General features: G+C 41.7%; 1 protein-coding gene and 1 long non-coding RNA gene across 3 annotated transcripts in view; one reads left to right on the forward strand and one right to left on the reverse strand.

The window, feature by feature from the left end:
- ARHGEF38 (Rho guanine nucleotide exchange factor 38) overlaps nt 1–22,336 on the forward strand; it is a 40,380-nt gene that overhangs the window by 11,368 nt on the left and 6,676 nt on the right. The window contains exons 3-11 of the mRNA XM_037380513.1: nt 1,637–1,760; nt 6,059–6,206; nt 9,181–9,198; nt 13,640–13,839; nt 14,351–14,484; nt 16,107–16,211; nt 17,407–17,529; nt 19,942–20,262; nt 21,868–22,008. Of these exons, the coding sequence (XP_037236410.1) occupies nt 1,637–1,760; nt 6,059–6,206; nt 9,181–9,198; nt 13,640–13,839; nt 14,351–14,484; nt 16,107–16,211; nt 17,407–17,529; nt 19,942–20,262; nt 21,868–22,008 (1,314 nt within the window). The remainder of the gene's footprint in view (nt 1–1,636; nt 1,761–6,058; nt 6,207–9,180; nt 9,199–13,639; nt 13,840–14,350; nt 14,485–16,106; nt 16,212–17,406; nt 17,530–19,941; nt 20,263–21,867; nt 22,009–22,336) is intronic.
- LOC119144762 lies at nt 6,205–21,948 on the reverse strand. Of its 2 annotated transcripts, none has more exons than XR_005103206.1 (4): nt 21,854–21,948; nt 21,107–21,176; nt 9,771–9,914; nt 6,205–7,105 (listed from the first exon to the last, which is right to left on the reverse strand). It is a non-coding gene; the product is annotated as an uncharacterized LOC119144762 (long non-coding RNA). The 2 variants fall into 2 exon arrangements; XR_005103207.1 differs by lacking the exons at nt 6,205–7,105; nt 9,771–9,914 and adding exons at nt 17,586–17,662; nt 18,398–18,475.

Consider the following 22,336-nt stretch of genomic DNA (forward strand, 5'->3'; position numbering starts at 1 on the left):
CTTTGAGAAAATGCTGTGACCAGCTGAAGCCTGTGCTGTTTATGCTCCTGCAGGACCTTTTTCCTCTCTTAAAACTCTGTCAGAGTTTGTTCCAACACATTTTCAGAAGAGCTGGCATCTGCTGGTATAACTTGAAGGAGTTCTTGACTTCTTCGTCCTCACTTGTTCATCCACTTGGAAGTAGTCTCCACTTGACTCCCTCCCCAGCACCGAACAAGAGCATTCCCTGGTTGAACTCGCTGAGAATTTTGACAAGCGTGCTGTTATTCCTTTGCTCTTTTCCAGCCAACTGAAAACATACGTTTCATTTCTGTCCTTTGTCACTTTATTAATGTGTGTTAAGTGTCCATGCACAGCGTGGTTACAAATATTATGCAGGTATTGTGCTGGAGCGAAGGTCAGAAGTCCTGTACTAGGTCTATACAGGAAAAGTAATTTAGAGATTATAACTGTCTAACTGTCTTAATTTAATAACCTTTGCATTTTTAAAAGGCTTTCAAGAATGTTATATGGTTTTAAGGCTAGTTCTCAGATAAACTACCATATTGAAAGTTTGTAATGTGTTTAAAGAAGGATAACATTTAGAAAATTGACCTAGCGATGAATGTTTCATATTTCCAAATGGATAAAACATGTTTTAGACCCTATAAAATAGTTATAAAGAAATTAGCTGCATTAGTACTGAAAGTATATTTCTGATTCTGTTACAAGAGCATGCAATTTGATCCTCCTGGCATCTGGTAAGCTGCTATGTAAGTCAGCAATTCTGTTTCTAATGGAGAGATTAGTTCGGAGGGTATCAATATGGGTGTCGAGATCAGTCTTGCCTTTGTTCTCAGTATTAGCACATTGCTACGGGCTATCTCCAGTTGTCCCCAAGTATTAACTATTGCCCTGCTGTGTAAGGAAATAACAACTACTGCATGAAAAGTATGTGTACTGGAAACTTTTTACTTGCTCTAAAATGAGTAGGGGCATGGAACCAAATTTTCTGTTGGTGCAAATCAATGAAGTTCACTAGAGACAATGTTGTGTGCCCAGGCTCTGTAGGAAGCTCTTAGTGTTATAGTAATACCCAGAATTCTAAATGTATTTCTTTTAGTGAAAATTATATGATCTTGGCTGCATTTTTGGATTTATAGTACAACTAATTCAAAGTGGTACCACTATCTGGAAATCTTTGTATCTGGTAGCTGACACTGGGGCGCCAAGGTCTCAGTTTATGCAGTGGCATCTGCTAGCAACTGGTAATCAGGGAATCAAGTCCACTGTCAACTATTCTTTTCCTCAGTGGGAAAGGAAACAGACATTTTAAAGCCAGCTAAGGATCTTTTCTTTATTCAGATGATAATATTTATTTCCTTCCTAAGTAAACACTTTCAGATTAGGAATAGATCAAAATAAGGTTAAAAGCACTTGATAACATGCCCTTTGTTAACTGTGTCAACCATATTATACTAATCTGAAAACCATACATGTGTCCTTGAAGTCACAAGAAGGATGTTTATATGAGGTTTTGCAGAAGTGGTGCTTCCTGGAGTGTTGAACACTCAGGGCATAGCATGAGAAGGTCTGTAATACACAGTGTCCTTCTTTATCCTTTGTCAGTAGCTGCTTAATATTTGTATTCCAATAGATTGCTCACTTTGACGTGGATGGCTTGTTTAGCAACATTGAATTGGTCCATCAAGTATCAGCCAAACTGCTGTCACTGTTGGAAGAAGCCACGACAGATGTGGAACCACCCATGCAAATAATTGGTACGTTTACTGTCCTCTTGAGTTCTACAAAGCTACGTGAAAGAATAAACATAACGCTCACCTGTCCTCTGCCCTCATCAGACTTAACTAGTACCACTCCCAGAGGCCAACATGCTACAAGCTGTCCATGACACAGGAAGAATGACGTGTGAAACCTGTCCATTTGCTCTATGTACTCGTATGATTATGATGCTCTTTTTCCCATCCGTCTGGATGTTGAGGGAGAGGAAGGAAGGAGAGAGTGAGTTTAGCACGAGTGAAAACTGCAGCACTGAGTGATGCCACATACTGATAATATCCTTTTAATCCAGTTTGATATTGCCTAACTGTTCACGCTTCCACCATCTCTTACATTGCGTACTCATAATTGTGCCATTCAAGAAAAGCATTAAAAATGACTGGAATAATAAGCATGTCACAACCTCACCCCACCCCAACCATTGTAAATGTGCATCTAATGGGGATACAATTAATGTAAGAGGTGATTAAATGTGCTTAACAGGTACATGGTCAGTAAAGGCAGGAAAGCTGTAATTGGCAAGAAGTTTGCAGGAATCTGTCCAGGAATGTCTGTAGGGATCATGGGTATTTTCAGCAAACAGGTTGACCCTGGATATGTCACAGCAGTGACATTTTCTGCAGATCAGGCCGTGAATGTTAAGGCTGTGATCTATTCACTTGACATCCTGGCATAGCTTGAGAGATTTAAGAAGTTACTATCAGCTGTCTCATAACTGCCTCTTCAGTGCAGAGGTAGTAGGTAATCCACCTTAAGGGATAAGGTGAGAAGTCTCAATTTGCTTCAGTGCAAATGATTCTCAGAGGACAGAGAGGTTCTTTCCTCCCTAAACTGGCCACATACCACAGGTAATGTTACAGAAAGGATCCCTCTTTTCACAAATAATGGGGTAAAAACTTACCAGTTGCTGTTAGACTAAGAAACATGATATTCAAACATATGAGGCTTGGGAAAAGTATTCATCCTGGTATGTCTCAGTCTGGTTTGCCAAGGCAACAGCTTAACACAGTTTGATGTGACTGTGTTGTTTGGCGATATTTCAATAAAAGTGCATCATCATGAGTCATACCCTTAATAAGCAATGTTCTATTCTAGCAGGAAGTGCCTTTCTCACAGCCAAGACAATCATCCTTTTAGTTCCCTGCCATATCCAGAAGTAAAGACACAATTTCATCCATCTAGTAGGGTATATTTCTGCAGAATCAGACAAAGAACCATGAAAACGTACGAGATTGTGGATCACAGAGTTGGCTAACTACTGGCAGGGAGAAAGATGACAAATAAGGTGTGAGACATTCTTCCAAAGGCTCAGGCAAAAGCAGGGAGAATAATTGCATCACTATAAGCAATAAGTTAGTCATCCTCTAAACGTACATCAAAGTGATAGTTTTGTTTTCAGGATCTTCATAATCAGTGTAAAAGTTGTCAAAGCTGGTCTATAGAAAAAAGCAGGCTGGGAATGTTTAACACACCCATCATACTCTATCATGTTTATGGTATTTAAACACCTTTCATTGAAATATCTTACTTTGGAAGGCAACCCAGTCATGGTGAGGTTGAGGAGAACTGCTAATTCACTGGTTTGCAACCAAAACAATATGGTTGTTCGTATTCATGTCTTATTTTAGTCTATGTTCTCCACACTTTATGCTATGTCCACATTGACGAGTAGTAATGTCCAATAGGAGCAGAGGTTTAGAGTGAAACACTTGCTGCTAACGACCTGGTACCATTTCAAGAGGTCTTACTTCAGACTGGCTGTAGTCTGCTCCTGTGGACTGAGAGATGCCCTTTATGGTTGCACTGCGTAAGATGTGCTCTGGGAGTGTCTTCTGGTAATTACCATCCTCAAAGGGACCTAGTTTGTATATCTGTCACTGCTCCACCACACAGCCAAGGCATGTGAAATGCTTTGAGACTACTGAGACTGGCTTCAAAAGCCCTGTCCTAAACTCAGCTAAAATGCTAATGTAGACGTACCTCCTGTGGTGCTTGGTCTTCTGATGCTAAATGCCACTGAGGTTAAATACCTTGTCTATTTCTCTCCTGTATTTTTTCTCTTCTCTGTTCTGGATACTGTACATGGAGGAATATGAAGACTTAGTAACCTTACCCCGGCTTTAGCTATTTCGACCCCTTCTTCCTCTCCCTCCCACTGCTGTCCACACGGGGAGCACCACTGAAAGCCACAGGGAGAAACTGTTTCTGCTGCTCAAGCCTTCCTCCTAGGATTGTCTCCTTGAGACTGATGACCACCACACTTAAGAAGAGGCATCAGGCAGATTGGCATCTGTCAGAGTGCACAAAAGACTGTATTTTTAAAGCTGTGCCCAAATACAATGTGGTTTTGGTCCATAAAGCAAGCTCCCACAGTGATATGCCCACAGCTCCTCTGATTCAGTCCATATGGCTCAGAACCAAGTACAGCTTTAGGCTGAAGAAATCCATCTGCTTTTAAAAGGCCCTATCCATGAAATCAGCACATAATTTTTCTCATCATTGAGCATCAATGAAAGTATCCGTCATTGTGACACAATACATCAGGGAATAGATCTTGCTTATCTCTTTCATTCTGGAGAAGAGAATGATAATTTCCAGCCTCTGAAATGAACTGTAAGCCTACAGTTTACATTTTTGCTACTGAAAAGGTAACCTCACTTGAGGGCTTAGCATAGTAGAGGCCGTGCTAAGCACTTGGAGTTCTGCTAAAAGTGAAAACTGTGAGAGCTCAGCACCCTTGAGAATCAGGCACCAAGGGAACAGGATTAAGAGAAAGCTTGTTAAAGTTTCCCCTTACGCTGCTGGCTTTTAAAGGCACATATAGAGAGTTTATGGGAAAGTCAGGATGCAATGTGCATCGGTAGCCATCAGCAGTAGCGTTAAACACAAGACAGAGAAGACAGACAGCTAAAGAGCATTAACTGTAAGATGGTTGTGCTTCTCTGACTGTGGTCTTACAGTAACTAAAATGGTAACTCGTGTGGTCTTACTCCATCGCTGTTGTTCCCTTATTTGCACCTTGAAACCAACATGCGTTAGACAGCCCAGTTAACCTTCGCTGCCAGGAGAAGAAACCCAGAGCTGTGTTACTGTGGTAACTGAATCATTTTTCACTTTAAGATGAAGCAGTTCAATGCAATGTATTATGAAACAGCCCACTCTGGTCAGGATGAAACACACAGGATGCCTGGCAGCTTGGTGCTCACTCTGTGAATGAATAGAGAGCTCCCAATTAATGTGGTGTTCGGCTTTTAACTTTAATAATCATTGCTATAACTCAACAGGAATGCTTATAAAACATTGCACTGATGGCTGCATAGATGTAATTTTCAGTACATGCCTGAGACAGGAGTTTTCACCATTGCTGTTGTTTATCATCTGCATTTCCAAGCTGATCAGGTCGCTGCTCCGTAAGGGTGTAAGAACCGAATGAATCTCTCAGCAGAAGAGATGAAGCATGCCTTCACCACTTGGCTAACATTTCTTACATACACAGAGACTGACACAGGAGTTTTAGGCTGAATTAGGCACCAGAATGAAACGGGTGCAGGACTATTCCAGTGCCTCTAAAATTCTCAGCTGTTGGGGGAAAATGGTGGGGTGAAGGACTGGAAATGGAAATGTTTTCCCCCATCAGTTGTATATAAGCCTAGACACTCTATAAAAATGGCTGTAATCCATGGAGGTTTTATTTAATTAGGGGAGGGATGGAGGCTGTTCCTTTGTCATGTGAAGAAAAAATCTCTATTCTAGGTCATAACAATTGCCATTTCAGGATTTTGCAAAACAGATAAAAGTGAAATGGCTAATGGGACTCATTATTCCTGTTATAACCCATTTAAGTTCATATTTAGTTGAAAAAAAAAAAGTCAAAAGGAAAATTAACAGGCTTACATTCATCCCTCCTGCCAGCCCACACCACAAAAATGGTCTCCTCTTAACAGTTAAGCTCTCCTGTGTGGTTTCCACTGAAGGGGCATTAAGCTGGAGCAGTGAATTAGGGGGTTGTGTGTGAAGGGGTACAAGGGGTAGAGATCTCGTGCCTTTTCCTGAGGGATTTTTTGTGCGTTAACACTGATATAATGGTGCCTGGCTATGACAAAGATGAGCAGCTGAGAAATACATGTAATAAATAATGCACATAAACACGCAAGATCATTTCTAAGGGAAGTAAAGTGGAAGCCAGCCTTTTTAGCTCACGGCTAATGTGGTGGAATAATAAAACTCCTTCTGAGATGCTGTTGTCTGGCTTGACACGCTTTGTTTTTCTCCTTAACAGGGGAAGTGTTCTTGCAGATTAAAGGCCCGCTAGAAAACACATATAAAATCTATTGCTATCGCCATGATGATGCACACACCATGCTGGAATCCTATGAAAAGGATGAAGAACTGAAGCAGCATTTAAGAGACTGTGTACAGTCCTTAAAGTAAGATCTTTTCAAATGATGATTTCTGTCCATAGTCAGCTGCCTGGCAGGGAACATTTTAAATGGATGTAGATGAAAGGTCCCCTGTAAATCCAGAGTTTTATGAGGCTTGCTGGAAGCTCTGGCTTATGCTGCTTTCATGAAAAGATGACAAGCCAGGGGCCGTGATTAGAGTTCTTTCTAAGATGGCCAAAAATAGAACATGGAAAGTTGTTCTTCCCTTAGCTTCAGTGCCCCATACTGGCAAAAAAATGCTGCATCATATCATGGGCTACTGGGAACACCTTGCCCAGCTCCCAGGAAACTTGCTGCTCCTGTTTTCAGCAAATCTATTGCCTGAATTAAAATAGCCTGTAACAGAGCTATTCACGTGCACTGGTGTTTCTGGGTCCCTGTTGCACCGCCCCAGGGACCTGGAGTGGCTGTGGGTGCTGGACACCTCATGATGGGAGTATTTGAGACCGAACAGTGTTGGAGCAAGCTGCCAGGTCCCACCACTGGAAGGTGCTATGTGCCGTCAGCTCCAGTGCCAGCCCCTCAGGGAAATGTGTCAAGAACTGGGGGTACCACAGAATGATGGATCCATCTTTCCTCCAGTGTAGCTTCCTCCTGCAGCCAGTCGCAGGAACCAGCTCATCCACTCGATGGATCCCCTTGCCCCCTCACTTTCCAAAAGCACCATCACACAGAGCTGTCATGAGGGAACGCGCCATGGTCTTTCAGATCAGAGGTCTAGCTCCAGCTCCAGGAAAGGCCCATGCTACATGCTTGTAGGAGAGATGTAAAGCTGTCACAAATAATGCAGCGTACATCAACAACTGGTATTTCAACAACACCCCTGTTAGTGATCGGTCTGCAGAGGTGTGTTAAGACGTAGGAGAAGTATGTCCAAGTGAAATCTGGAAGGAGCGGTGGAGGAAAATATTAACAACCTTAAAAGAAAAATGTTCACCTTGAAGACAGATTATGTCGAAAATAAGGCTTATTTTGTGAAACATGTCCAGTTATTAAATACATAACAAAGTATATGTGCAGGGTACTTAGGTTTTAGCTACATGAGAAGTTAAAGAAATAGATATTCATATCAACTCAGGCTTTCAAGCTAAGGGATGGCCAGGTATCTCCCCTAAGGGGGTGTTTTAGTTGCTGATGCCTACAATATTCTCTTCTGGCTAATCAAAAGAAGCCACTACTGTCATTCATTAATCCCTGCTGCTGAGGCAAGGGGACATGGAAGGAAATAAAGATAGTGTCCACATACATGCTAGTGTGGATGCTGCTACTTGAGTTCTAGAGCCGGCAAGAGGAGCTCCTGTTCCAACATCACAGCTGGGATTTGTGAAGGATATTTTGTGTTGGGCCATTGTAGCCTTTGCTAGCAGGAAGTGACCAGGCCTTTCTCACAATGAAGCCATGTTTTGTCTTGTTCTTTCCTGATTAGACTTTAAACAGGAACCGACAAAAAAATGCACTGGTGCATGTATACTATGCTGTGCTTTTCCCCAGTGCCTAAACACCACAGCCAATTCAACTACTAAGACCTGAAAGTGCACACCCAAATACAGAGTTGTGGGCACCTAAATCTGTTACTACTGACTAGAGAATACTTGCCCTAGGAAGAAAATTATGCAGCATTTTTACGAAATAAGTTATAGGCTGTTTTCCATTGTGAAGACATTAGAAGTGCAGGGGCTGGTGACTATTCTTGAAAAATGTTTATGTCTTAAATAATTCTTTTTTCTTGGAAACAATATTTTTCCATTTTTAAAAAAAAAAATTATAATGGCCTAACATTACTAGGGGCTTCTGTTTCTCAGCTGAGTAATATCTGCCATGTGAAAAACAAGTTCTACATCAGAAGCAATTTGAGAGTGGCACTCTGCACATCTTTACAGACAAATCAGATTTAATTAGCCATGCTAAGATTCCTATTCCTCCTGTTGACTGAAGAGGAAAAATTCCATCCCAAAATGTAGGTGTCTGCCTTGGAGACATGTGCAAATCCAGATTCTGTAGAGTCCACTGTTACAGCAGTGATTATGCAAACGGGGGATGTTGTTTACTAGCTTAGCCAAAGAAATGCAGCTGGTAAAAATGAAAGGATGCTGGCAACTACCTGCTCTGCTTTCAGCCTGAAGTTGCTTGGTCAACTATTACAGGGGCAGAGGGACATTATAAGCACGCCAAGTGCTGACAGTGCAGAAGCTATGAAAGCACCAGCTTCCAGATGCTCAGTTAGGCACCGTTGGGCAAGGAGATAAGAGTTCAGGCAGTCAAAAAGCAGTGGCTGACAACGTGATGTCAGGAAAACCTAACACAGAGACTGAGCAACATTTTTGTTCTCTTGCATTTGAGTGAATTCATACCATAAGGAAAATATTCTATGCACATGTTTGCATGTTTCCAAACTACAATTGTACGTTCCTGCTGTTTTCAGTATATGTATCAAACACCATCCTCCTCTGAAGAGGTTTCAGTTGACATGTAGCCTACAAAAAACCTAACAGCTTCTTTGATTCTGTATCTGAAAAGGCTGAAATATATTCTTTCTCATTTAGAAATACACTTCTATTTAAAGGGAGTAGACAGGAATGCATGTAAAGTGTAATAATGATATGTTTAATGTTACTTTTTGTATTAGAGACTTGATGTTATTTACCGTTGTTGGCACAGTGACCCAAACTTCCTTCTCTAACACTGTTAGGATAAGACTGGGTCTTATAGCCAAAGCCAGGTTTCTGACAATCCTTTCTCATTTGGGGCTGTCCTTACAAAAAGATACAGGGCCAGATTCACCAGTACCCTCTGGTTGTTTTGTGCAGTTCTGCTGACACATAGCAGCCATAAACCTAAGCTAACTGGCCAGTTATGGCTGCTCTGTGTCACTGAAGTGTATCTGAGAATCTGGCCCTCGATCTGTATAAATTCTTTTAGGAGGAATCTAATATATGTTTTGTTTTCTTCTCTTTTTCAGAAAGATATATGAGGAAGAGTAAGTACTAGAAGCCTTTCCTACATGTAAAATAATCTTTAAAATATCTATAATTTATCTTCAGTATGCTTAAAACTGTAGATGTGGCAATTTTAAGAACACAAGCCTTTTGTGTCGGTGTAACCCATAGATTTTTCCAGGACATATGTGATAAAGACTCTCAGTTTTAATTTTCCTAAGCCTATCTAGTTTTATAATTACCACTGTACTAGCCTGCCATATCTTTCAAAACTTATGGTTTATGAAGCTACTTAATTTGGTTACTAATTGATTCAGACCCCTTTATTATCACTTCCCTGTCTCATAAATGTGCTTAGAGAGCTCTGAGGTCTGCAGGAGTGCATGTCAATAGCATAGTGTCAGTCTTCAAAACTCAGACACTGAAATCATCTTGCAGAGGCCTCTGTAGACCTGCTAGAATATGTCAGGTTCACAGGTAAAGCTGTTTCTGAGGTGATGCCCCTTTTGGTAGCCCTATATGAAAAGTCCACCTTAGGATATTCCCTCTGACAGTGGCTGGAAGAACGTGAGAAAAGAACAAACTCATTGCAACACTTTGCTAGAATACTCACCCAGACACTGAAAACTTGTGGCTAAAGGATTTCTGTGCCAAATGTGACATCTTTGAAAAGCTGTAAAGGAGTGTTTACCACAGCTGCCGTTTCTGGACATCCAGCAGGCTGGGATCATTGAAATACAGCATCTCTTGAAGTTACCTGTAGGGAGAGGTCAGAGGAGGGGTTAGCTGAACTGAAGAAAATAATTACAACTCCAGACAGGAACGTTAAGAGAGAAAAGGGGAGCCAGTGTGCTCTGTGTGGGTAGCAGAGGAACATCTGTAAAGCCAGAGAATCTGTTAATCAGTCAGTCACACATCGTAAGTAAAATCTGTGTAAAATACACTTTGAAGGATTTGCATGTTGGAATTCTGCAGTTGGGGTTTTCAAGTTTTAGACTATGATAGGAAATAGTTTTTCTGCATTTTGTTTTGGTAAGGGACATTCTTGTATACTCCTGTCTCCCAGGGAATGGGGCTTCAAGAGGAACAAAATATCTAGAGAGTCACAATAACATCATGTGAGAAAGCAACACGTGTGGAAATAGCACAAGACTGGCTGCTCTGCCTTGTGTATCCTGATCAGAAATGAACGCCTAGTTTCCTCCTTCAAATGGCTTCCAGTGGAGTGTAGGATACAACTAACTTTCTGAGTTTAAACTGGCTTTTATAAAGCTGTGCAGAGCGCGATGAGCCAGGTTTAGTTGTGGGACCCTCCCTGAGCTTGGCTGCTTGCACAGTGTGATGGTGTTCACCTTCCCTGCTGACCAGCAGGGCACTCAGAAATGCCATCACCTGCAACTCAGCTTAGAAGTTGCAGAGCCTCGGCAGCCCTCGGGCAGGACTGCACCCAAAAATCTGGTTCATGTTGAACTGGAAAATACAGTGTAACTCACCCTCAATGGTCTGTGAGGTTGCTGCTCCCAGACTGCTTTTCATTCAGCCATGATCAGGGAAACAATTACATGAATACCAGACAGGGCTGTCCTTTGCTAGCAGCTCAACAGGTTACATTCTGCTTGGCTTAACAACTGTGCAGCCTCAGTGAATTCCCTGGGTTTGCCCGAGAGCCTTACAGCGCAGTGAATTATCTGCCCTACATGCCTTGTACTAAAATGAACTCACGCACAGTAAACCACGAAGCCCGAGAATTTAAGCCATGCTGCAGCCTGTGGTGCCCACACACCATTTCAAAACCACCAAGCTGAGTGTGACACCAGCCTCAGCCCTGCGGTACCACATCGGCTATTGTGTTTGGCACTGGACCCAGCTGCTGGGTAATGACAGCGAGTGAAACAAGATCCTGAATCGCCTATCTTTGCATAGCTCACCACCCTGTGTGTTTTAAACAGGTGGGAATCCTTCTGCATTTGTGACTTTGTTTTGAGGAGGGAAGGAGGAAGGGTATGTTGTAAAGCTCACTGCAGTTAAGCCAGCTGCATTTACTGCAGAGCTACAGTGCTAATTTGCAATGAGATTAGTACAGCTACATGTGACCTAGAATACTTGCTAAACTCACAATAACATGGGGGGAAGGCTGAAGGAGCATCACAAATGAATTATCAACTTAATTTTCTGCACAATAGATGTCACAAGCCGTTACTCGCCTGTTTCGGTTGCGTGGCAGGGCTGTGTCCTGCCCCGGTGCCCAGGTGCATCCTAATGGGGCACACTGCAAATGGGACTCGTCCAGGGAGAGTGGCTATCATCAGCTAATCTTGCTGGGGAGAATTAGATGAGTTGAACTTTGTGGCATTTCGTGCCCCAGGGAGTCATTATCTTATAACAAACCTACTATCTCTCAAACCATATTGCAAGACTGTGTCATGCAGATATGCGAACAGAGGGCTGTTTATCACTTGGGCAGCTGTCCAAAGTGCAACTATATAAAGAGAAGACACTTGAAGATTTTTCCATTCATGAGGCAGCTTTATAGATTTGCATTCATGGGGCTTTTCAGAGAAAACAATAACAATTTAAGATTTTTTTTTCATTATTGCTGCCAGAAGCTGAAAAAAGGGAAAATAGCTCTCTATTTAATGTAGGATACAGGGAAAACGAGGGGGATTGAAATGATGAGAAGGTTTGGGGACATCAAGAAGCCTTAAAAGGCATCTACTGTTAATTTTTTTTCGTGCAGAACTTTTTTACAGATAATGCCTGTGTGAGAGAGATGGTTTAAATATGCAGATGTCTCTTCTCAAAGGCATTCAAATTGTTAATTAGTCAGCAGTAAGGATTGGCTCTTGTACTTTTTATACATATAAAAGTGGGAATGAAAGCTTTTTTATTTTTCTCTTTTACTCTTCCTGCTGCACAAAACAATAGATGTCAGCCTGCAAAACCAAGTGGCTGTTCCCTGTTTTTTGTACTTTCCTTCTACATTGCGTTTGTTATTCCATCTTTCCATATGCAGAAATCCTTCTTTGCCTAGCATTAACTCTTGCATGGTTCACATCAAGCAACATTTTTTCCCTCCAAAGCAGCCTTTTCGGGCATGCAAATGGGAAGCTTGCTCTGTTTTACTGCCCTTCACACTGTTACCGACAGCTCATGCTCAGTTTCAAAGGGGAGGTCCGTGCGTTGCAGGTGGTTTGTGCCAGCACTGGTGCTAGATCACTGTCTGGACTGCTCAGGAGTGTGCTGTAACAAGGGGAGACAAGGGACATGTCTGTCCCGCTGCTGGAACCTCAGTAGCAGCTGGCCCTGGCCCTCGGGCTTGGTCACCTGGTGTTACCTAACCCGGGGAGACCCCATGTTTCTACCAGCCGTGTGGATGGTAATGAAGGCACGTGTGGCTCCGTCCTGCCCTTCCCTGTTTTCTTCCAGGCTGTTGTGACAGCCTTCAAAGTGCACAGCCTCTCCCCCTTCAAGCCTAGAGAGCGTGAGCAAAGCTTTTGTTCAGAGCGGAGCATGGATTCAGCTGGCTGGTAACTGCCTTGCGTGGGGGCCGGAGAGCTCGGGTGGCCTGGATGGGCTGAGCCGTTTGGGTGCCTGGGGAAGCTGCTCCGCTGCCCCCACCAAGCCAGTGGGGCTCGAACCTGGAGCCACAGAGCATCCCTGTGCCAGTGCTGGAAGCTGTGACTTTCCTACCCTCATTCTGCCACCCTAGGCAGCTGCCTGCTCTGCCTTCGTGTAAAGTGACTTCCAGCAGGTTGGATCAAGCCTGGGTGAACATCCTGTATGTTCAGCATTTCTCCAGGCCAGATCCGGTACCTTTGGAAGCTCAGGTATCCTTAGAAATAACCCACTGGCAGACAGCAAAGAAAAAGCACAGGTGAAAGACAGTAAAACTTGAGGGTGGCTGTGTAGAGCTGGGAGGTGGTGTGAGAAGGGATGCAGCCCTGACCATGAATGGGCGTCCCATTTACTTGCAGCAGAGATGTTGCAATTTTAAGCCTGAGGGGCCGGAGGAGGATGTAATAGCCTCACGCAGACAGTTTCTCAAACTTCCTGTTATTTGTTCTTCCACCTACCATCTCCCTTCCTGGGTGTTTGTGGTGTGTAAGTTGTACCGCATGCACCCTCAAGACTGAGTGGGACAGTTTCAGAGGTAATGTCTAAGCAATAGTCTAGAGGGTTGCTGAAAACACAGAAAACTCAGACCTGGTATGTATTTTTCATTGAGGGGGCGAGAGGAGGGTTTCGTTTACAACGGCCCTTGTTCCCTGACAGATGTAGCTTATTTTTTTACTCGAGGGGTAATTGTACTTAAGTGACTATGACTCAGTGCAAAGCACTGCTCTGGTTTTGATATTTTCTGTAGCTGAATGTTCAACTGAAGGATATAAAAGGCAGCATGTCTAAATGACTAGACAGAAATAATAAGTTTTTGTCTTCAAGGAGTTTCTCCTTATGTGACAATTTTTTTTGTATAAATTATAGAGGAAAGCCAAATCTCACGGACATGGGATCCCTGATGATCAAACCAGTGCAACGGGTGATGAAATATCCCTTGTTACTCTGTGAACTCTTGAATTCAACTCCTGCTTCTCACCCCGACCACAAGGTGCTACAAGATGCCCTTTTTGCTATGAAAAACATTAATGTGAACATCAATGAACTTAAAAGGAGGAAAGACTTAGGTAAGAAAAAGGCACAGTAAGTTCTGTCTTTTTAGGTTTGGGCTGGCAATTATAAGACAGGTTTCAACTCCAGTCATATCGCTACAACAGCTTTGGCTGCTGCTAGCCGAGCTTTGTGATACGCTGGGTTTTAAGAAGGTAACAGATGCCTTAATGTCACCTGTCCTCATCCAGCTATGTTATCTGACTGGTAACTCCAGAAATACAAAAATGATGAAAGAATTCATCCTTGTTCATTGTCCCTAATGCAGTTGCAAACACTGCAACATAATTAAGATGCAGTAATAGCAATACTTCTTATAGACTTGCCACATTGAAGCCCTAACTTCATTCTTCCCAAGGCTAGTGTTGATAACGGGTTTTTCATCATCTCAAGCGTTTTCACACAAGATTACAGCAGGTGACATCAAAGTGTCTGCTTTCAAATGGTTTCATATTTGTGTGCCTGTCCCTGTGAAAAGCCCTGCAAATACAGATTATTAGTGTCATGAAATTCTCTCTCTCTCTGCAGTGCTGAAGTATAAGAAGAATGATGATGATGAAACCCTTAAAGAAAAGTTTTCCCGACTGAATATCCACTCCATTAGCAAGAAATCCAAGAGGGTCACCAGTCACCTGAAATTACTGACGGGGGGAGAACCTCAGGTACTTACTCATCCAACTGCTGATTTGCATTGGCAGCTTCAGTTCTGCTTTTGCACTGGGCATTTTTAAAAACAGGTTGGAAATGGAGTTTGTGGTGTTGCTTTTTTTCTGTATTTTTTATAAAGTCTTTTTCTGACTGTCACAGAAGACAGGAAAGATCTCTGTGATTGAAATAGAAAACAACGTAATGTGTTCTCCACCTTTTCCTTTATTATCTAAGAGTTTCTCAAACTTCTGATCTTCACCAGAGAGGAAGTGACTGGTAGTTTTGTAAAACTGATCCTGAGTTCGATGCTTTGTGGGCAGACTGGCAATAGTCATTGTCGGTGCTGAGAACGTGTCCGGTCTGTCTTGCTCTGCAGTGTACCATTCAGGTTCCGAACACAGGAGGAAGATGAGCACTGCTTCGGATTAGGAAAGGCCATGGTGTGTGTAAGGACTTGGAACTGTCAAAACTACCAGAGGCAAAGAGCCCTGTGATAAGTCTGATGGGTGTTGGGTAGCCAAAAATAAAACACTCCTTCATAATTTCTAGGTTGTAATTCAAAACCTAGCAGGATAAACATTTTCAGGAAAGCTTAAAACTAAATCTCAAAGAAAATCAATTACAACTGACCTTGAGAATGATATCCAGTGCACCTCACTGCATGAGATGGCTGATTACACAAGGTCACTTGCCTTTCTAGATGTGACTTTACAAGCTACGTGCCATTTTTTCCTAGTTTGTTTTTTATCAGTGTTTTCCCCCTTTCTCTGACGCAAACTACCCACATTTATTTTTTCTGTTCATTTATTTGTACAGTGGAAATTTTTGTATTCAGAATGGGACACCAGCAAGGCTATAAAATCAGAGGAAAACAGGGAATTAAATTTGATTAAGGGGAGATGTGATCTTTTTTCTTTAGAAGCTTGGTTTTTTGTTTTTGTTTTGTGTTTGTTTAAGCTTAAAACATCTGAGAATCATTTTAGAATCTCCTGCTTAATTAGACTAAGTTCCCAATTCACATCTCTGAAACATGCTGTGACCCTTACAGCTGAAGACGAGACTTGATATTTCTCAAATTCCTCAAGTAAAAGGTAGGCTGGAATACTGAAATAAACGTATTTTCAGTTTTTTTTTTCTCCAGCTAGCATAAAAAAAAAAGTAGTACAAACCTATTTCCAGCGACTGAGGTCTCCGGCTGAGGCTGGCATGGCTGTAGAGGTAACAGCGCCCCCTGCAGCCTGCCTGCGGGAAAGCGCTCCGGCACCACAAAGAAGCACCCAGGGGACTAACGCCACGACATCGAAAATATCTTACAATTTTCACCCCTGTTTCCTCAAATGGATCAACAATATACAGAAAATAAAGAGTTCTGTTGGCACACGTAGGTGTGCTTGTAATAAAGCAACTCCCTCCTTCCAAAAGGATTAAAAGTTAAATTCTCTGTCACGTTGCCCCGTGCCTTTGACTTTTCTTGGATTAAAATTAGAGTTTGGGAGAATTAGGGGCTGACCCGTTCTGTTTGCAAAGGGAGGAGTTCAGGGAAGGTTTGGTGTTTTTTCAGCAGTGCTCTGGATGTTTCTTTCATTAGCCAGGCTCTTCTGGACTGCCAAAATAACAGTGCAAACATCTATTTTAGGTGAAAGATGAAACTTTTAATAAGGAAGAAAAGTTGTTTCGAAGTTTAGAGAAGACTGTGAAATTGTGCATGAAGAACATTTCGCTCTCCTCACAACATCTACAGGTGGGTACAGGCCTTTTTTGAAACCTGTAACCACAAACCATGTCCATAACCAGTTTAGCACACATTTATGCCACTGGTTAGGCAACACCAAAATATTTATAAGCAGGCCTGTTTACATCAAGATATTAAATAAATGAGCTGTGCTGCTGCTGCATTACTGAGCCCATGGCAAAGAGGTTTTGAAGCCCACACTTCTGGATTTTCCCCTTTGCACAACCAGGCTCTACAGAGACCCACAAGCGCAGTACAGAAAAGCAATTGCTGTCTGGTGGCACAGTTAGGACTTTCAGTCACTGTGTAAAGCTGTCATACGGGTCAGGCACATCTGCTGCAGTGAAGCACCAACTGCTCCTCATTAAAAATGGAAGAACCGAGTTGCAGCCACATGAATTAAAATGTCCTAAAATACATATCCTGGATGTGAAGAGTCCTTCCTAGATCCTGCTGCTACGTTGTGTTAAGGGTGTTTGCATTAGGTGTATGAAGTGCTTAAGTGCTGTAAATGTCTTTGCTTTAATCCTCCTCTCCCAAGATGTCTGTTCGTTTGCAACTTACCAACTTTTCCCTCTCGTGGACAAATTGCCAACTTTGTAGATGACATGAGGCCCTTCAAAGTGTGCCCAAACCAGACACAAAGGCTGTTTGGGAGGTGGGTAAGATCGATAGCCAGCTGGCCAGAGCTTATTGCAAGTGCACCTCATTTAGTTCAGCAAATAGGGGAAGGCCAGTGAGCTCAGCCGGCAGGAGTTGTTGCCTGGAATGGTGTTGACAACTCCTTATCCAAAGAGATGCACACTTCATTAAGATTAAAACTCAGAGTAAGTGAAGTACACTGCTGTAGTCCTACTTAGTCCTCCAGAAGAGGCCTTTGAGGGTGCATGGGTCTTGAGCTGGTTTCTTGCTGAGGAGTAGCTAAGTTCCAGTGGGACATTCACTAGGTTGGGGCATAAGTTTTTCAGTTGAACATTAACAACTTGATTCTTACATAGTTTACACTGAAAATAGACAAAACAGGAAAATATTATTACAGGAAACAATCCCACAATGGCTGGCAACTGCACAGCAACTGCACAGGTGTCACAGATGGAAAATATTTCTGATTCCATCAGTATTACTGCAGTATCTGCATGAGTGAATGCAGTATATTAAAACAGATCATAATGCAGTTTCATCTTCCTACAAACTTCTCATTTAGGATTCCATACATCTGGCTGCACAGAATATAACTGGGCTTCAGGAAATCTTGCAAGACAAAGATGACAGTGTCAACAACTGTTTGAAAAAACAGAACAACACTGCAAATCTCTGTGAAGACCTTGTAAGTTTATGCAATGTCCACTGTTACACAGCTATCTGTACGTGTGAGAAAACAGGGCTATGTGGGAAAGACAGGAAAGAGCAAAAACATAGGAATCCATTGGGAAAGATGAATGGGGTTTTTTGTTCAGTTTCTGTAAGAAAGAAGATAAAATTCAGTGTAAGTGCACTGTGTTTTCCCTAGAAGAGCTAAAGAAAACTTTTCAATCTAAATTCCTGGCTTTAAACTACAATCTTTGTGCTAAATTGGCGTGTTTCATCTAAGGTTTAGACAAGAGCAGCAGATCTTTGCTTTGCTACTTTTGTTACCAACACACAGTTTTAGAACAACTTTTGTGATCTTTGTTGCACTCGTGAACTATTAGCTCCTGGAATCACAGATTTGTGAAAGTCCCAGCTGTATTTCAAATAAGTTACTATCCTTCATACAGGGAAACCGTGAAAAATGTGAATATAGCCCATGCGAATTAAAAAGCAATTAAAAAAATAAAAAAGGGAATAGTTTTTCAACTCGTCTCTTGCTTTCAGGGTCCAAGTAAACTCTTAATGCCTGGCTCTACTAAGATAGACTAAAATGTCTCTTCAGAATGGGGAAGGCTGCTTCTTCAATTTGCCTAGGCTGGAAAAATTCAGAGGTGGAGGTTTTCCTACACTTTTCTAGGTTTGTGCTGATTAAAATACAGCCATTCGATCCTTTCCAAAAACCGCAGAGTTTGCCAAGAAACAGAAGGATCTTTGACAGACCCCATCCTCTGAGATAATGACAAGGAAGTGAGATGTTGTATTTCATTTCCTCTGAAGTCCCTGCAGTTGAAAAGAATCTCAAAAATTAATATCAATAATCAGAAAGATATTTTCAATGTCTTTACCAGAAATAACTGCATAAAGTGCAGAGGAGTACCCCTCTATCATTGCAGAGGTGAGTGTGTCCAGTATGGAAGATGTCCCTATATTCAAAAACATCAAAGAAGAGAAGAAGCCATTCAACAATAGATGAAACAGAAAACTTTTTTTCAGAAAAACTATTGTAACTCCTATTGGCTCATGACCCAGCTATTCTGAAGGTCTATGTAATTAAAAAAAGCCAAAACCCCCAAAACTTAATCTTATTCGTTTTTAACTATACATATTGTTATTAACCTTGTTAATTTCTACTTTTTATCTATTTATTTCTGTGTCTTGGATTTCCAAGATTACAAGGATTCTCTATCCTATCTGCGAGTTTTTTTAAAAAAGCTTTTGTCCTGACATTGCACAATGAGTTGATTTTCTCACTGAACAACCCATAGCGTTATTCATATGTTGTCCTGGAAGGGTATTATCAAGGGAGATCTCAACAATGGGCTCAGGTTAGTATTTTTATTTCTTTGTGCATTTGTCAATAATGAATACCTTCCTCTGTCATTATATTTTAGGGCAGAAATCCACAATAGCCTCTTTTCTTCCAGAAATCAGGTCCAGCAGCTTGGAAAAATTGTTTTCTTAATTTATCAAAAATTGGTTTTCTAAACACAGCCCAGTTTTTCAGGTGGAAAAGAAGTAGGAACCATCTAGCCAGTGTACATCATCTTGGCCTTGGAAAAGCAATTCTGGTGCTAGGATGGCTCCATCCTCAACTGTGGTGTGTTACAGAGGGCAGAAGGACAGCTGCTTTCTTATTTTCACATTCAACCCAACAACTTAATTCACGTAGGACATCCAAGAGCTTCAATATGATGATGAGTTTCACTCACTACAAGCCTGTGCTGTATTTGAACAAGTGACTTACAACAATAAATTTTATTTCATGCAATATTAATCCCTTGAGACAATTAGAGACTAATGGAAAAGTCTGAGAAAGACTTTGTTTTTTTACCAGGTGTCTAATTTCGTTGATTACTACAGATAAAACCAACAAGCATAACATAATTTAATCAAATCAAGTGATTGTTTGTGTTTGCTTAAACAGGAATTGAGTTACAGCTGTTTCAGGGTGTGTGTGTGTGTGGGCAAAAAAAAAAAAGCTTTGATAGCATTCAAGGCTGCAAGACTGCCATTTAACAAGACTCCATTGCCTCTAGACTGTATAGTGGCATGGGCCTTCCAGTGATAGAAATCCCAGTTTTATTGGACCACTTCACCAATCCTTGCCCAGTTTTTCCTCAGCAGTAACATGCTGAGGGCAGTACCTCAGGCTGCATGCTCCAAGGGACCATTACCATTACCAGACACTTCATGCTGCAAAACTATTACCTGTCTTTTGCAGTGCTGTGAAGGAGATTCTAACTCCTGCTAGACCCTTGAAGCTGCCTCTGACAGCAATGCTTTGTGAAGAGCAGCTAACAGATTGCTTGATAGGCTGCCTTCAGGCTTAACCTGTTACTGGGTCTGAAGGACTGTCTGATACAAGTAGGTCTGTTTTATACCTTTCCAGATGGCTCAGCTGGACAAGCTTGTTTTGACTCCTCTCTCAGCCCTACAAGCCTTGTTTTCAGGCCCACAGAAGCTCATCCAGAAGCGCTATGATAAGTTGTTGGACTACAACAGTTACCTTCAGAGGTCAACAAGAGAAGAGCTGGACCTGGCAAAGAAAGACTATGAGGCTCTAAATGCACAGCTAGTGGAAGAACTTCAGGTATTCAACAGAGCAGCCAAAAAGATTGTGTTGAACTGCCTGCATTGCTTCATCACCCTCCTCAGGAATATTATGTCTGCAGCACTTCAATCAAATTCTGCTGTGGCGGTGCCTGTTCCAGTAAGTACATTAGAAACAGGTGTAGGTCTGCCTTTATTTTCTTTTTTCTTTCTGTTTGATTGACTAAAGTTATGTAGGACACCTACCTACAATCTATACTGATTTTGTTTGTTCTGCTTAGCACAGTCAGGTTTGGGGTTTTTTTTTCCCTTGCAAGCTCAGTAAAAGTTAAATTCTGAGCTCAAGTTTTGTCAGGCCTGGACTTTCCATTGAGAATGATCCTAATGCAGCTGTTCCAGCTGTTACACTGATAATAACAACAAGAACATCACAGTAAGGCAAAAAGGAGGGAGCTACAAGCATTTTAGTTTTTGTTTCTTAGCATTTACCCTGAGTAGCCCAGAAAACACAGGAAGATCAGTTCTAAGAAAGCACGTGAACTGTTGCTGCTAGACCTGCAGTGTCACAGATGATGGCAAGAGAAACAAATTCGGAGATCTGATGAAATAACTTCTGTGAAAAGCAAGTTGCTTTTAAACCCAAAAATGTTGCAGAAGCTCCTGCAGACATGTCTAAGCAGTAAGGAATAGCTTCATCTATGTTGGCTTTTTTACAAAGTTCAAACCAGTTCACTTACGTAGCCAAAGGTACCAAAGTCTGAGGTACCAAGGTCTGAGCTACGCAGAAGGGCATTAGTTCCTCCAGCCCACTCTACTCTTTCTGGGCACTATGATCATTACCTGAAGAATGAAGCTGAGAAATTATTCTTAATTTGTGTGAAAATCACAGCGTTTCAGTTTTGCTGTACTTCTGCCTAGAGGACTTGAACCCCCTGAGAAACACAGCTGCAATAATCCAAATCCACTCACCTGGATTGGAGCAAGACTCTATATAGGAAACTTACCGTAGTGAGGCAATTCTGGAACATTCCTTTCCATCAAGGCCCGAACACAGCATGTTATAGTCAGGGGCAGCTGAAAAATTAAGAAAGCAAGATCAAGATCAAAACATAGAGCTGAGCTGCTTAATGGGAAAATGAAGGCTTTCCTGCGTGAAGAAATTGCATCCCTGTAATTTGACGATTTTATGTTTTGAAAGCTGTTGTGTCAAGCAGTTTTCTGTGAGGCTCTGCCTACAAAATTACCTTCTTTTTCTATTTTATGTTTACATCAGCAAATACACTTGTGGTTAGGCACAAACCAAAAGCACTTACCCATTGCCACAGACAGAGCTTCATCATACTCAACGATTTTTAACCTGGTGGCAGCACCTACTTGCACAAACACGCAGCTGTGGGGTAAGCTACTCCAAGCCTTGCAGCACATTGGCCACTCTGATAGCTGCTGAGATGCACATTTGCATCTGAAAGCAGGTGGCTCAGTAGCATAAGTGCAAGGCTGTTCATTTTCATCACTGTTTAGAATATTATTTGGTGATTTAACTTAAATTAGTATGTCTTTTAAATCTAATAGCAATCAAACTTTCTTTAAGCAAGGACCGACCTTTTCTTCCCATCTTGTACTTAGCACACTACGGCTCTGCAGAAAATAGCAGTAACTTGTCAGATTTCCTGACTCTTAGCATTCAGCCCACTAAACCAAATCTGCTCTCTCAAATCTCCTTACCATTTTGTTCACGTGATCTAACCCACCTTTGTGTTTGCAGCTGTCTTCCTCAAGCATCTGTGAAGTGCAGAATCAGTTGATGGAGGAGGTTCACAAGCTGAATTTTGTAAAAGAAAACAGCAGTGCAACCTTTATTGAGAGAAAATTGAGCTTTGAAAAAAAAAAACCTGCCCCTTCTCTGGTGAGTACTACACATTTGATTTGTGTATGAAGCATCCTCTTTTGATTGCTTTTGATTCAAATCCATTTTTAGGCCACCTAGAGGTTTGGGCTTGGTCTCTTCATTGGGACTCTGAATCAGGTTGTTGGAATGAAGCTCTTCCATTGACCAGTAACCTCTGAAGATTTTTCACTCTTTTTTTCAAGTTATTATCTTGAAATTCTCTCTGATCACCCTTAGGTCTTTAAGCACATGTTAAGTCTAAGGTTGTATATGTAAACTTCCATTACATCTTTGTTAAATACTTCTACAGTGCATCTTAGTCTTCTAATTCAGAACTTTTTTTTTC

This window comes from Falco rusticolus, chromosome 1, assembly GCF_015220075.1.
Source record: "Falco rusticolus isolate bFalRus1 chromosome 1, bFalRus1.pri, whole genome shotgun sequence".
Classification (NCBI taxonomy): Eukaryota; Metazoa; Chordata; class Aves; order Falconiformes; family Falconidae; genus Falco; species Falco rusticolus.